The 17,521-nt window shown below is 41.0% G+C and overlaps 1 protein-coding gene across 1 annotated transcript in view; it reads right to left on the bottom strand.

Moving 5' to 3' along the window:
• mecom (MDS1 and EVI1 complex locus) overlaps window positions 1–17,317 on the bottom strand; it is a 140,165-nt gene extending 122,848 nt beyond the window's left edge. The window contains exon 1 of the mRNA XM_086036368.1: window positions 17,228–17,317. Coding sequence (XP_085892494.1) covers window positions 17,228–17,264 — 37 coding nt within the window. The 5' untranslated portion in view covers window positions 17,265–17,317. The remainder of the gene's footprint in view (window positions 1–17,227) is intronic.
• Window positions 17,318–17,521: the final 204 nt, after the last annotated feature.

The following is a 17,521-nucleotide window of genomic DNA, read 5'->3' as shown; positions in this document are numbered from 1 at the left end:
CTTACTGTGATCTTCTTTAGATTTAGGTAGATGTGATGTCCTGTCTCCACGGGCAACACACCACAAAGTATAAGTGCTTCCGTTGTTTCTGTTCCGTCCTTACAGCATGGAGATTTTCAACTCAATCTACAGTATCTCATTAGCTATCATTGTGTTATTTCCAAACCGGTTCCAGGACCTTGAAATTGTAATCTGCCAATTTGTAGCTTGTGCAGCTCTCATTAATACTGTTGAGAAGCTGAATTTTATTTTTTTTAAATGTCTTTTGAGCCAGTTGGGCCTCATTCTTGGAGCAATTCCCAGTCTCTTCTTCAGCGATAGAGCATCATACCTTGGTAAACTTGTGAAGAGTGACTGGCTTCGTGTTGATGACAGTGTTGGACGGTAATGTGTCATTACAACATTGCATACTCTATTGTTGCTGTCAAAGTTTCAAAACATGGAAAATGTTCTTTTGATGGATGATAGTTCTGAATAACTGAGATACTTGATACCTGCTTACTGTACATGTGCAAACCCTAGTGATATTCCAGATATAAACAATTTATTAAATCACAAATTGATATTAATTAACTCCAAATGAACGGCACATATGTTTTCTACAAATTACAGAGCACCTCTTTTGTTTGGTATCCATTTCCCGTTTCTCTCAGAACAGGCTGTAATGCATGGTGACTAAAATTAGAAAAGTTCGGCAACAACACTCTAAAAGTTGGATACATTGTGTAAACACCAATCTTTATTCCACAAGAACATTAACAAAATTACAAAGCATCTTTCTATGGTGTCCCAAGGAAGATTACTATGTCACATCAGAAAGTGCCCTTCAAAGTTTCCACTGTTCTAATTACAGAGTTTAGATCCAGACTTTGTTTTTCTGCTTTGCTGAGCCAGCTTTCAAACCCCAGAGGTAACAAGTCTCCAAGCAAAGCAAAATCAGAATTGCATTAACACCCCAGAAACATTTCATCAGAGACGGCGGGGCCCGCAGTCCAAGACACCTCTAATAGAGTTTCCTCTCGCTCTGGCACAAAACATTTTACCTCATTGTATATGCCCCGGCCTACACAAATCTATCCCGGATCAAATGATCAAATCAGGCCAAACAAATTCCATTTGTTAAGACGAGGATCAAAAGCTGGAGCACACGACAATTATATTAGCGTCACTCAGCATAGTGCTGGTTGTGTTTTAACAGAGCGGCAATGAAGAAGAGAAGACTGTGTGCAGAAATTTAAAGTGACACCTCAGATTATGTTTTCTGCTCTGATCCACAGTGCATTTGGGGATTATCAAAAACTCTGCACATTCGCAAATAAAAATAATAGGTGAGTGGGGAGGGGGGGGGTCACTTGAATGCAACAACACATTTTATTACAATCAATCCAATTCACATTGTGCTGCATGCCAAACCAAACACAGACGTGTGTGTTTGGAATGAATGAATACATACAGTGCAGTACAGCCGGTGGTGACTGAATTGGGGCAGGAGGACAAAGCTTCACCAAATCCAGCAGATGGTGTTGTTTATCTTTCGTTTACCTTTTTTTAAATATTCAATACAGAACAGTGATTTAACTGTGAAATAAATATTATGAAATTATGTATTTTTGATGAACAAACTTTGTGTGAATCATTCTGAATTCCTGTTACTGTTGCCCCAAGGCAGTGCCAACATTCATTCAGGTCAATCAAGCATCCTAGTAGGCGTGACAGATATGTGCCATTTTATATGGGCCAGTAGGCTAGTTCTGACAGCAAGAGCAACAAGTGGAATCGCAAATTTATGATTTGATGAGGTTCCATACAAAGTGTCTTGTGCCCCATCATTTTTATATAAGGACTCTGGCGGCAGCATTTTGGATCAGCTGCATCTGCCCGATTTGATTTTTTTTAATGAAGACCTGTAAAGACACCATTGCAGTAATCTAGCCTACTGGAAATAGGTTTTTCTGTGTCTGGTTGAGACAGAAAACCCTTCAATTCATATATGTTTTTCAGGTGGTAATAGGCAGATTTTGTAATGCTTTTAAGTGGGTGTAAAAATTCAGGTCTGGGTCAATAATTACACCAAGATTTCTGGCTTGATATTTTAGCTTTCAATGACAGTGTTAAGGTGAGCGCTGATCTGGGATCTTTCATTTTTAGGGCCAAAAACAATCATTTCTGTCTTTTTTGTATTGAGCTGGAGAAAAATTCTGGTGCATCCACTCACTGATTTGATGAAAACACGTACTTACTTGAAAATAAAGGACTATAGTCATGTGATGATGCTGAAATGTAAAGATGCATCTCACTTGCACAAGTATGATAAGAGATGTTGTGATACTCCATAAACCGAGCAATGGTCAGCATGTAGATATAAAAAAAAAAGTGGTCCAAGAATGGACCCTTGTGGAACCTTGCACGTGATCTTTATTTGCTCACACTCATGACTACCATTTATACTAGTCATGTTGAAACCCACAACGAGAAGTTAATGTTCCAATGAAATTTGTGCTTACTTGTCACCATGGAATTCATACTTCAGAAAAAAAGATTACATTGAAACATTTGCCGATGAGAAAACGAGACATTTCCCTTGTTTCTTGTTATTCAAACAAACAGAGACTGGGATGACTGTGATGAAGTGGTGTGTGAATGTGATGAGGGCCGAGAAAAAGACAAACCAACAACCTGACTGCCTGGCAGACATGCAAAAAGACAGAGACTTGACTTTAGGGACTGTTATTCGGCCAGAGAATGATGCATACAGACAAGACGGTGTCAAAGGGCAACCCTTCCGCGATGACTCATCATCACTCAGTGGCCTTCATGATGGGATAGCCTGCAAAAGTATGCGTGCCTGTCTTTTTGGGAGGTATGTATTTGTGTTCATCTGAATCTATGAGAGATAGCACAGGATAAACGACTGTTTCTGCTATTCTTGGCCTCTCAGGAGAAAAGAGAGACCTCTCTGTTGTTTTACCAGCGCTCGGGCCAAAGACTGTCACCCACCATGTCAATTTGTTCTTTCATCAACATTTGCAAAAAGGCTCAGAGGAAAACCATCAGTGGGAAGGTGAAAATAACATTCACTGAAATATGATTAATGTTTGAAAACGTATGGAATCATTGCCGCTCAAGAAAGATTGTTTTTCTTCTTGGGGTTGGGTAAATACTGATGAACTCCTATGTGGGTAGTCATTCCAATAGTACCACAGACGGTATCAGGAGCTTTCTGCTGTTTTTCATGTTTTCTTTGATATTTTTTGTCTTTTATTACAACTACTCCCAACCCTATGACATAAAATTGAAAAAGTGTCAAAGCATTCAATTGTCCTCGTATTTGTACATTAAATATCTTCTTTAATACAAGAATAAATATGTAACCATGTCATCGTATGAATATGTTTTCTCAGGGTTGTCTACATGGGTCAGTAATGAATTTGATCAATGAAAGTGAAAACGTAGCACACCAAAATCTCAAAAATCTGATATCAATTGTGTTTACTGATATGAGTACAGCATTCGAGTTATTGACAGTTGTTTGGCTGAGCCAGTACACCATTATTACGATTGTAGAAAGACAAGAGTGTAATGTTTTTTTGGATTAGTTAGGATCATTTATGCACTTTGATTTGCAAAGTTTGAACGCCAGCATATCGTTGCTGCCCTGTGAAAACACGTCTGCCCATTTTCTTTGTGAATGTGGTTTCCACGCTACAGACATCCCATTAACGTGAACATTTAAAATATTGACAAAATTGGACATACGTGTTTTTCACAAGACAGCGACAATATGTAAGTTGTGCAACTAGCTGCATGACTTACCCATTATGAACTTATTGGTTTACTATGAATTGTCTTTCAGTGAGTCACCATCATTTGCTGTCAATGGGTTCTATCAACAAAGTTGTGCCAGAATTTGAGTCGGGATACCATTGATGCAGAACTTCATATAGTCTAAAGGATTCGTGATCTTTAATCAAAGTATTTCTAGTTTGCATGCCTTAGTTATACAATGACTTCATCACTGTTCAAAGTATAATACTGTCAAGTTTCAACAACAATCTATAACATTAGCCTTTAAGTCTGCTGCTGATTTTGTTTTATTTTTGAATAATGTTCTTCATAAATAAAAGTTACCATTGTTTATGATTTTTTTTCCTGCACAATTTTAGGAAATCAGTTTCATTGAACTGCCAAGAAAATTGTGTATTTATCCCTTGATCGTCTTTACTATTATGTCTTAAAAGTTTTAATCCTCAATAACTTTAAGCATAGTTGTCTCGGCATGGGAGACATTTACCCATATAAAATCACGGCTACGCAAAAAATGCTATATTGGAAAAAACGTTTTCATTTTTTACAAGTGTCTTTACCATTAATATCAACTTATATGAAAATAACCCCGAATATTTCTTTATGGATGACAGTAAGTCACTCACACCACAGGTTAATAACTGGCCTTTCCGTCGCTGAATGGCCTTCCTGCCAATGATACCATACTTTTCCCCTCGTAACTTTTCATCCCGAGCTCCACTGATTCTCTTACCATCTATCTTTCCCAACCCTCGGATTCTCCTTTATACTTTGCCGTCCCCCCTATGCATCTTTTGTCACTGATTGTTGATGCAACTGGCTGCTTCCAAGCCGGAGAATGATCTGCCATGCTAACCAGGCGGCTGCACCACTCGACCCCTTTTAGATTGAACTGTCACATGTCAGCGATTAATGGTTGGCTAGAAAGAAAGTCATACCTGCAATGCCCCACCTGACGGTGCCCAGCCAAACATCACACTTTCCCAAACAGACGTATTCCATAGAGCTAATTATAGGACTCCAATGTAACTATTTGTATTTTAAATGTGTATTTTCCAAAGCTGTAAAAGTCAAGTGCACAAAGAAGTACATTAAGGGTATCATCCTATTGACAGGCCAATGTATTCCTCAGTGTATGATGATGTGCCACATCCCTGCTCAGCTCAGGTAAGAGTGCTTAAATTATATACTGTATATGATTATATTATACTGCATATGTGAAAACCAAAATGCCTTGAAAATATGGATACATATTGCATGCGTAAGCCATGTGTTTATGGGTGCAGATAAATCTTTTCTTATATATGTATTACTACCTCTGAAGGTATGCATGCATTTTGGCCACAGTGGCTGATTGATGGGCTATGGTCATGGATTGGCTGCACTGAGCAAAAGGGAAAGAACAGAGCGGGGGAAAAAAGTAGACGTACAATTCAAATGTGAAATATTAATGAACACATGAAGAAATGTAAAGGGGAAGAACTTCAAGGGCTCACCTAATTCCTTAATTCATTCAAATACTACAAATGAGTTTAGGGTGGCTCATGTTCAAACGAATTACATATCATCTGAAGGACATAAAGTTGTGTGTCAAATTACTCGTATCATAGTTTAACTATTTCATATTGTCGCTGTCCTGTGAAAAACCATGTGCATTTTCTTTTACAATTTTCTTATTTTTACGTGAATGGACATCGCATTATCATGATTTTTTTTTTTTTTTTTCAAATTGGACATACTGGTAAGTGTTTTTCACAGGACAGCGAAAATATGCGTATTGGACCCTAACATAATCCGCACTACAGACTATGACAGAGTAAATTACACGTATCATACCCAGAAAAGATAAACTCCCTCCAAAAGTAATGAAACAATTGCTGTAGAAAAGATATTTGGGTTTTACATCAAAAGATAGCTATGAGACACGAAATCAGCATTCCATCTTTTTTTTTCCCCATGATATCCTCATCTCTTTCCATTTAGCAAATTCTAGTTTAGCCTTTTTATTCTTCTTGCTAGGAAGTGATTTGCATCTTCTGCTAACATGAGCTACTTCGTGATCCCTTCACCCTTCACTCCTGCCCTCTGAAAGTTGGTGCTGATGTCAGTGAGGTTTTTTGGGTTAACATCTAAATGCTATGCCTGTCATCACATCATATTATTGCTCTGCAGCTCACATTTACAGAACAGAACTGTGTGTACTCTCGACTAACTGGGATTGGCTGCCAACCAATCCAGGGTGCACCCCGCCTCTCACCTAAAGTCTGTTCTAATAGGCTCTGGCTTACCGGTGACCCTATCGAGGACACGCACTACAGAAAAGGAATGGATGGTGGAATTGTGTGTCTAATTTGCCAAATTTGCCAAAAGTTTTTTTAAGTGCAAGTGCACCTATGCACCTCTTATATGCACCACTGCCTATCGTTTTCCATAGTCTTATTTTCAGGGACAGTCCACGTGCATTGTGGCCATGCCTGCTGTATATGACAGTTGGCGATTTTGTTTTGCTATGTGTACTATGCATACCTACAAGATGGAAGGGGAATATTATTGACCAAAACAGAAGGATTTTTTAATCAAACAGCAACGAGACACGTTTCGGATTGGATGGCCTTGGTGGAGATCTGAGCTGTACTGGCTGTAACTCAAGTTACTACAAGCTTTATTCGGTACTTGTTTCCCCTTGGCTAAAACTGACAGCTGAATTAGTTCTTACCGTAACCCATAATCCTTCACTTACTCTGTTTGCAAGACAGCCAGAGGGCTTAAATGCTAACATGTTCTAAAATGAGATGAGAGGGCTGTTTGGTCTGGTCTCACTGTGTCTGTCTGTTGGACCGACATGGCCATCCTGTGTTGTACTTGGCTGGCTGTCTGCTAACTGTCAGCGCAGTATCTCCTTACACTGACGAATGTGAAGTTTCCAGACCTTTCCCAAAGCTTTCATTCCCTTGTTCCAACGCCTCATCTTGAGCAATGGTCAAGAAAACAAGAGTCCCTCCACTTGCTCGCTTAGTCTCACTCATGGGGCGTGCCAATGTTGAGACCAACATTGAGACTAAATTTAAATGTTTCCCTCCTAAGGGGGTGAAAAAGAGCTGGCAAGAAGCGGGGGTTTCGGTGAAAGAGGTGCCGACAAAACAGTATGCAGGAATCATAGATGAAAACGACAAAAAAATGTGGTGGGAGAAAAAGAGATGGAGATGGAAGGAGCATAATCCTCTGAACATGTGAATATCAGACCAGTGGGGGTTTGGCGGCGTGTGTGAAACGGAGATAAAATCGATTAGCTTGTCCACTGACCCAGTGAGCAGTGAGGACCCCCCCATTGCCCTGGTCCTGCCACAGCCCTGACAAAGACATCCCGGGCCTCAGCCCCAAGGGGTCCCTTCTGGATACTGAGGTGAACAAAGTGGTGCCCTCCTGTCAAACTAAAGCCCTCAGGCTCCACCAAAACAGCAAACTGTGCTGCGATGCTTCACTGCTTCCTGATTCCACAGGAGACAGCAATGATGTAGTTGACTGCTGAAAGAGGATAGCGCGAGTCACAACTGGACCCGACATATACTTTATTCGCGTTTCTAAAATTTTGCCTCGTGCCCCTCGTGTTGCTGAATAAGATAGACCAAATATAGAAAGACTTACACTCTAAAAACAGTTGGGTTAAAAATAACACAATTTGGGAGCAAAAATAGACCGATCCACTAATTGGGTCAATTTGACCCACTTTCTTGCGCTTATTTTGCACAAAACAAACCAATTTCTGGGGTTATTTTGTACAAAACGACCCATTTTTGCGTTGTTTTTGCATAAAACAAAAACTTGGGTCAAATTGACCCAAGTATTGGATCAGTCCATTTTTGACCCAAATTTGTGCTACTTTTAGCCTGACTGTTTTTAGAGTGCAAGATTAGGATGTGGTGCACTAAAGTACAACCACCATAGTAATGACAAATGACTGATCGTGACCACAAGAAAACGGAGCAGCATTATCTTTTTAAAGACAGAACTTTGATGCAGAGCATGTGTTATTTGGTTTTGTCCCCCCCCCCTCATAAATTCTTTCATGTTTATGATGAAGGGAAAAATAATCATAGAAAACAATGTGAAAGGCATGGATGGATGGGTGGATGGACGGAACACATTCCAGAAACCTGATGGAGATGCCACACTCTAAAAACAGTTGGGTCAAAAATAACCCAAGTAGCAGGTTGGTCCCTTTTTGCCCCAAATTAGGTTACTTTTGACTTTTTTTTTGTGTGTGAATATCAAACTTTGCGAAAATAAATGATAAAAAAAAAGATTCATGGGGAACATATTGAGATAACAGCCTCATCTGTGACAACGTGTCAGTCATTAACAGGCACTGTGTTTAGAAAGTGTTGGCCCGACAAACTTCCACCTGTTGACAGGACCTGAAAGCTCTCGCTATCGTTTTATCGCCTTGTTTTCCTCACGATTTCCTCGGTCGGATCACTGGGTGAGGAGCACCTCTTTGATTTCTGGCTCATGTAGTGCATCTGACCCCTGGGGTCACAGAGTGGAAAGATGTGGATGTGTCACGGCTACGCTTCTCTCCTTGTTAGAATAATATTTCTATGGTGCTTTTAGGATGCTAAGACTAATCAAAACAGGACATCCTGAGGAGGGCCCTGCTCACCAGCCGCTTTATGTTTTTGTGTTTGCGGACGAGCGACAATCCCAGGAAGCTGTGAGAAGGGTTCATCAAAGCTCTGAGTGGGGGGCCCTGGCTGCAGGATCGCTGGAATGCAGTGTGGAAAGGAATCTCTACTGTCCTATTGTTCCCTTGTTTCCTCGGTCTCATCACATGCCGGCACGTCTAGTTCACTTACAGGTAAGAAGCGCTAATCAGCCTTGCATTCCTTTCCTCAGCCACATTCTTTCCTCTGCTGTGACCTTGGTTGACCAAGAAGACTTTTGCGTGAGCGCAGACCTACATCTACTGTACATTATCAAAAGAGACCCCATAAGGATAAGAACTTGGGTCTTCTTTTCTATAACAAGGGATTTATGGGAGGCGCGGTGTGATGAACATCACTAGTGCATGACCCTCTAGTGGGGAAGTGACAATTACGAGGTTTGTTTCAGAAGAAACAGTGAACATTTTCACCGGATTGACATGGGTAGTAACCTATTAAATTCAACAAAGGAGAGGAATGTGCTTTCTTTCTTCTTGCTATGTGTTTGTTGGTTGGCAAATAAGACAAGCTTAATTTAAGGACTGGCTTAGGCAGCCACATTTCATTATTTTCACAGATTGTGAATGACTGATGTTTACTTTTGACAATCAACGGACTGCAGTAATTCTACCCTTCTGCACTTATCCATACCACTTCAATTGAAAACCCGATGGACAGCTGCCAAAGAGTGGTATGTATGGATGTCATGTCATGTCATGTCATCTTCCAAACCGCTTATCCTATATAGGGTCGCGGGGAGTTGCTGGAGCCTATCCCAGCCGTCAATGGGCGAAGGCAGACTACACCCCGAACTGGTCGCCAGCCAGTCACAGGGCACACATAGACACTGTCACTGAGCGGGAATCGATCCCACGCTGCCTGCACACAACTCAGGCGTGTGTACCACTACACTATCAGCGGACATGTATGGATGTATATTTTGATAACATACTCTTGATAGTATCAAAAGTATGCATATTTTCCATCACTGAACCCCCAATACTGGATTGCGTGGAGTGTTCTCAAATTGCACCTGAGACATGAAGTGGACCCTCTTGAGTTGATTGCTGCTAAAGTTGTTCAATTCTTTCAAAATGTCATACAACACTTCAAGAGTTTAAATGAAGGATTAACTCTGAGCATGAGTTTGTGGCTTTTTTTTTTTTTTTGCAACGGATATTTTCATCCGTAAATGAATTCTTTATACAGTACTCCAAGGATAAAACATTATAGTAACATTTACACATTTGATTTCTTAACTTTTTGATGTTAGCCTGATCTCATGCAAGTGAGACAGTTCAACCCACCCCATATACATCTGGGCCAATGGCAAGTACAGATTGCGTTGCCATGACAACTGGGGGCTGAGCTAGGAAGTTAAACGAGGCAACCGGCTTCGACTTGTGGATGAGGTTCCCCGGGGTGCATGAAAAAAAAAAAAAAATAGCATCCGTAAAGACAATAAAAAGCATTTTCACTCATGGAGGCATCCATCCCTTTTCTTTCCCACTTTTTCTTCAGGGTCGCGGGTGAGCTGCAGCCTCCATCATGGACAGCTATGGACAATTTAGACTGCGTCACTACACTTCATCCACTTGTCAATAAGTGCAGATGCATGTGCTGTATATGGTGCATGCAATGACCATATATCCAAAAACACTGTTTACTGTAACTTCAAACCTGATGGCAGGTACTCCAGATAATAATTTATTTGTTTCCACACATTTTAAAAGTCAATATCCATCATGGCACCTTAAAATAGCTCACTGCTGAGCCCATGACTCAGTTGCTATGCAAAACAGCAGCCCCTACCGATGCACGTAAACAGCCTCTCAGATGAATCAGCCTGAGACCACCAAACTGTAACAGTATCAAAGATGGTTTTACTGATTTTTTTACGATGATGATGTCCTCCAGTAATTAGACGTGCTCTCGCTACATTTCCCTATAAAGTCATTTTGTTGCACACTTTCAATTTCATTTTGCATCAACTGTAATCAACAGGTAGGATTGTTTAATATTATTCCAACAATGTGTTTGTACAAATAAAGGCCTCCCCACGATAGACCTCTCCGCCCATCTGCAACTGAATAAATAAACAACCCCAGAAAGACAACATTTCCCACTGCCACTATGACTGCATTAGTGTTTCAGTGGCTGCCAGACAGTTGCTATCACATCCCATCAGGTGCGTGCATATGCTGCAGCCCAGTCCAGATGTCAACAGGAAGGACCGAGCTTTGATCAAATCTCCTCCCCTCACTGCTCCTGTCTTGTAGGGGTGAGGGGTCATTTCTTAATGAGTTTTATGAGTAGATTGAGCATGTCGCAACTGAAATGTGTACAGTAATCACACAAACACATGGACGCACTCACTGAAGTCAGCTACGAATAAAACAGCGCATCTTGAAGCCCAATTTGGCCCCTCTTAATCAGAGCCATCCAGCTCCCACTCCCACTCTTAAGTCACTCACTCACTTACTTATTTTAGGCGTCAGGCCAGGAAGATCGACGCAGGGAGATCCCCAAGCAGCACTGGAACATGCTGTTATCACCACGTTGGTAAAGCAATTGTTGGATGATTCCTGTTTATGGGAATGTTCCCTTTCCAAGTGAATAATGAGGAAAGGGCCCATTCTTTCTGTCACCACTCAATGAAAGGAATGAAATGCTTGGCAAGGTCTACAGGCAAACGCGTGCTACTCAATTAAACAAACAATACAGTACTAAGATTTAACAAAGTTGATAGAGGCATCTGGGCATATTTTTTTCTGATAAATACACTTGTAAGGGCCACAGTACAGTCTTTAAGTAACACTTAAGACCTAAAAATGTTATTGACAATGATTTGTTCTATGCAGGCCCAGTAGTTGAAACACGACATCCTAATTGATGTTTTGTTTCTGGAATATGAGTTAAGCAGCAAAATCCAGCCGTTTTTAACCATCTCAAGGGGCGGCCATTTTGTCACTTCTGTCGACTGAAAATGACATCACAGTTGCTCAGGGCTCAGATAACGACCAATCATGGCTCAGCTTCAGTAAACAGTCAACAGAGGTGACAACATGGCCGCCCCCTGAGATGGCCAAAAACGGGTGGATTTTCCTGCTTAACTCATATTCCACAAACGCAATATTAATCAGAATGCGATGTTTACACGAGTGAAGGCGTATAGAACATATCATTCCAAATATTTTAGGGGGGTTGACTTCCTCTTATGAGTTTAATACTAGAGGGGTAAGTGTGACTAAACAAATGAAGGGTATCCGTGCTTTTCTGGAAAATGCCACTTTGATCTGGGTCAATATGAGCTGAGTCTTGTCAGAAAGAGCAACCAGACCACTTTTGAGTTAAGTACAGTATATTACGATGCAGGAAAGAGCACAAGATGATATAAAATAATCTCAAAAGTGAGTTGGATATCCTAAAAAAGTTAAATGCAGCAATTCTCAGTGTGCCATGCAAACTCTGAGCATATCACATTCTTAAGCAACACTCCACGATCATAAAAACAAAGTGTTTGAACTCGCCACAAAAACACACATTTTGCCCATATTTTCTAATGTGGATAGAAAGCTGGCGCAGATTGTTGTAATTCTTTTCATGAAGCAAATGTCAAGTTTTTTTCAAATGTCTACCTTTCCACAAATTACCGCACTGTCTTTTGCATGGGATGGCTAACACGTTCATGACAGAAAGTTCAAACTAGCTGCCAAGTGAAACACACACACACACACACACACAAAACAAGGTATCTCGTACAACACTGAAATTAAAGATAGGAAGTGAATATCCTCAAGGTGATGAAACGTAGTTGGATACAAGACGAGGTCCGACTGGCCAGTGGGCATATAGGCATTTCATAATTACCATATATTAATTGAAGGAGTGCTCAATAAGCTCATTCACCAAAATGATTGAGTGTGTGTTTTCTCTCTAAATACCCTCCAATTCCATATAGAGTGCTACCTTGATTTAGAAGTGCCCCAACTTCTGAGGTTTTCCCGAGTTACGAGCCGTCACTTGCAATTTTTTGCTTTGTGTGCATGCGAGTCAAATTTTGAATTATGAGCAAGCTTCAGATACACCGCTGCTCAAGTGAAGTGGGAAAAAAAAAAGAAAAGCAACGGTCACTGATGCACTTTAAGTCGTTAATTCAACGGGACAAAATATAAAATGAAAACACTCGCAAGGAGAATGTTATGCAAACACTGAACTAACCAGGTATCAAGTCAGTCAGAGCTCCCAATGTCACCCACTAAGCCACGCCCTTTCATCAACACACACATCAACGCACACATCAACACAAGAATACTACAGTGTGTGTGAGGCTTTTGGTTTAATTACACTTTATAAAACAAGTTTATTTATTTACATTCGCTTCCATGATATTGTTGTATTCATATTTTACAATGATATTTTCTTCATTAAAGACATGCAACAACAATAAGTTGTGTTTTTTTTTTGTGGGGGACGAAACAGATTAATGGGATTCCAATTCATTTCAGTGACGAGTAAATTCAGTTATGAGCTTAGCCACGGAACATATTAAACTTGTAAGACAAGGTTGTGCCTTATAAGGACACAGGCCATTCAGAGGATGGGCATCATTAATCAATGTATTCATCGTTTATAATTAAGGAGTTGCGACATTAATGGTTTAGCCTTGAAGCAATTGGGAGCAAAATGGAGTGCACTACTCGCATGCAACCAGCAGGGATGCTGTTGATTAACATTATAAACCTCAGAAAAAGTCATCTCAACGTTCACGCTTCCTTCGCATGTCATGTCAAGCGCTGTCCTTGCCATCTTCTCCAAGCGATGTATGTATAAAATGTTTCGACAAGTCAATGAGTGCTAACTTCACACGGCCTCGTCAATGAACTCGGCAGACTGCAACATCTTTTGCAGTCTTTCGATATTGTAACTCATCAAACCGATGTCAGGGGCGAACACATTTCAAATCAGCAAAAATGCCGGGCAATTTGTGATGAGAAAATGGTTGAGCATCAAGTGTTTGATGACTGCACTGTAAACTTATCTTTACTGCTGATAATGACTTCAGCCTTGGCACCGTATTGGGCTAGACTGGGAGTGCAGACAGACTGCAAGCTTTTGTATGGACTCCCTATCTTTACCTCTGTGACCTTTAGGAGGCACACAAAAGCAGAATCGACTTCTTTTTTTATTTAGAAGGAGTAATGCTCACTCATTGTTCTGTGCTGGTACAATTTCCCAATGATAAACACAAAGTGGTTCCCAGGCTTGACATGTGACTGCCCCTCCCACCATCCATCGCTTGGTGTTCCCACACTGCCTTGTCTGGGTTATTGAAACATACCACCCCCCAAACAACAACAAAAACACGCCACTTTAACATACAGATTGATGTACACTTCTGATAGATGCAGTACACAGTGACATAACTATGGGCCCTTGCCTTCTCGCCTGAGAGAAAGACTTTAAGAGGGCCAAAAGCTACCCTCAGAGTTGACTATAGGACAAGGACTTCCATTCAAACGGGACACCATTGTAAACAAACCCCTGACCTCTTTACTTCCCTGTTGATACACTGAAATAACTCATTAACATCAGATATTCCGTTTCTGAAAGAGGGAGAATGAAACCCAGAGGACGAGGTGGCATGTCAGACAGACGGCGTGATGATAAATGACACACATGTAGGCCAAATACAATAAACAGACCATACAAATTGTCTTTATAACAATACAGTAGATGAGTGTCAGGGAGGTGTTGTTTTACAACATTCTTAACATGTGTTACGCTAAAAAAAAAAAAAGTCGCCGTTGCACGTTCAGCCACTAATTTAACTGTTTAAAGTGTCAAACACAGAAAAGCAAAATGAATACACTTGCAAGGAGCAGAAGCTCACATGCACTGACATAATGAGTATGGCCAACTCTATTGATTCCAGGTCCTGCCACCACTCGCCAGGCCACGCCCCTTAAAATGGACACATGAAGGCACGAATGGGAATGCGTGACTTTTGATCTTACACCAGTTTATTCCTCAATATTCCCTTTTTTGTGGGGGGGTATGTTTATATATTCATATTTTGCACCGCTGTGCTATTTTCTTAAAACAAAACAACAACAACAACAACAACAACAAAAAAAAGAGAAATCGCATTTTATCTCATTCTAATGGGGACAATTTATTTGAGATGAGTAAATTGAGCTGCGAGCTTGGTCACCTATAACGAATACTTGTAAGTCAAAGCACCACTGTATTTGAAACACTGACGCCACCTTCGTTTGCTGAGGGACGCCATGCATGTGGTATAAGTAGCAAGGAAAGAAAACAATTGCTCACTCATTCACTGCATGACTAATTACTTGCTTAATATCAAGTTTAAAATAACGATCGTAGGATCCAGTGATTGTTGACCCGCTATAGTGGCGCATGAGAACAATAAGCATTTGAAGCTTTATTGGCACCATGCAGGCACAGCTCGCGCGCGCGCACACACACACACACACACACACACGCACAGCGCCGCTTGGGGACAGCAAGGCCTGTTAAATGAGCTCTCTATTTCACTTCCGCTCCCCCCTCACCTTTTAAATGGGCCCATCTATTAAGCATTTTAATGAGGGAGATGCACGGCCCATTGCACAGCACGAGAGGGACGACGCACGCACTTGTGAACCGCGCGGACGAGAGACGTTGACAGACGGACCTGATAGTAGCAAACACCCCAAACGCTGAACACTGTCGCGCGTCTGAATGCCCGCATTCCTGAAGATGCGCGTGTGTTGGAACGGATGTAACGAAAAGTATTGTAATTGGAGCTGCAACTTGTTGCCATTCACCGCGTTCAAAATATACGTCACGTTCATCATCAATATACAAAAAAAAACAAAACTACTCCTTAATTAATACGCGGTGTGTGTGTTTGTTGTCACTATATGGGAAGTGGATCTCCACTTAGCTACTTTCTCCATCTTCTCTTGCCCACAAGTCACTGCGGGGTGCGGCCTGCAGATTTTGGCTATATTTAATTGGAAACCAGAGGCACGTTTTTGTGGCACACCACATTCCATCTGGACGCGCGCACTCATCAGTCAGCCTCCATCAATCTCTCTTACGTTTACCACCTCCTCCGTTAAACACACAACCCTACATGGCCGTTTTAACACACACTGAACGCATTTACCAGCAGCGCCTTATATGAGAGGCCTGGGAATTTAAATATTCACTGTTGACATTGCGCAGACCTGGCTATAGGGGCCACTGCGGGCCCGCTCCTCTGGGGATGCACAACATTCTCCCATTGTGATTCCAGAGAATGTAAATCTCATAAATTAGACGCTTTTAAATCCAAGCAGACGTTTCCCTACAGAGTTCATGGGTGACATTTCTGACGCCACTCTCTATGAGTGGATTTATTATTTGGTATAATATTGGGAAAATGTCTGCTATTAAACATGTCAAAGGATGCTGCGAAATGAATATTGAGGATTGTCCGGAGGTGAATTTATAATATTGTGTATTTATTTTAAAAGATAACTTAAATATAGTTTGTCTTTGTTGCACAATAAATGATTTAGCTCCACTTATTCCTTGATCTTGAATGTCACACTTTCGTTTTAGACACACGTTGTATTTTGCAAATGTAGTTGTTTTTTTTCTTCCGGAGAAGCAAATACACAAGTACAGAAAAATACGTTACACTTTTATTTCATTATTTATTGAACCGACTGACTTTCCCCAAATTACACAATATCAAGTTTGTTAATATAAACATAAATGATGTTGCCTGGAGACTGTAGTAAGATATAAATTAAAAGGTTATTCTGAAAAAGTTATCAAGTTTGGCGAAAAATTAAATAAATTATATTTAACAGCTGGGAGAAAAGATCAATGATGATTTATTGGAGCAACTCAATGCATAAATATTACTATCAATCGTCACACTGCATAAATTCAGATTTAATGTCAGGAGCGTTACAAATCACTGGCCTATTCTATTGAATGAAATTAACAATTGGGATGTATCGAATTATTGTCATTCCACAATAATGTATTCAAAACGCGCATTCTGCACAAGTCCGCGACATCAAAAGTAAACGACTTCTTATCCGTGCAACTCAAGACATTAAACAACAAATTCGTTTCATACAATTTAACATTTCACATTACTCCCGGATAAGACCTCGAAACTTTCACATGCATGATCACAAACAAGACCCATAGTTGTTACAAGATCATTTACCATGCCTACAGCACTACCCCCCCCCCCCCCCACACACACACACACACACAAAAATAATCTTAATATCTTGCTTATTTCTGCCAGTTACTCTCCACGCAGCTCCCAAGTCTTGCGAAGTGACCTGCAGCCAAAAGCAGCACTGTGCACCAGTGTGCGTGCAATGAAACTGCCCACGCACGGGGGATTTTTCAGCTCCAGTGGGTTACACGAGAGCGCCCACTACATGCAGCTTGCACGTCCAGGACTTGCAAAGTTCCACCATCGCTTCTCGCTCAACTTTTTACTCCAGACTTTCCGCGTGACAGCGTTCCAATATTAGACCCCTGGATTTCCAACCCCTTAAATCCCACGGTACCTCAATTTCTGTATGATTTAATAGATGTCCGAACTCTCTCGGGAAGAAATTAAATCTCAAGATATTGATAAGAACGCTGGTCAGATCAGATGACATGTTTTAAAAGTAGAAAAAAAGGGATGTTGCACCTACTTGTGGCCAGTTTCCGTGCCCTGCCTTTGGACCTCATGGTGCCAGTTTCTCGGCGTGGGTTTGTTTGGATTTTTTCTCGGATCCCCTTTTGTCCCTTTTTCTCGTTTTTCCCCGCTCTTCGACGTTTTTTTTCTCTAGGTTTCTCAATCCCAGACGCGCTATCTCTCCAGCATTGTCAATCCGGACACCTTCGCACATGCGCACAAGCCTCCAATGTCTGCCGGCTGCACGTGCCAGACAAAGTTTTGGGCGATTGATCGCTTTCGAGATGAACCTGACGTGGTCAAGATGCAC

The sequence above is a fragment of the Filicampus tigris genome, chromosome 7 (genome assembly GCF_054856515.1).
Source record: "Filicampus tigris isolate MCC_2025a chromosome 7, RoL_Ftig_1.0, whole genome shotgun sequence".
NCBI classification, from domain to species: domain Eukaryota; kingdom Metazoa; phylum Chordata; class Actinopteri; order Syngnathiformes; family Syngnathidae; genus Filicampus; species Filicampus tigris.
This window is presented reverse-complemented; position numbering and strand designations above follow the sequence as displayed.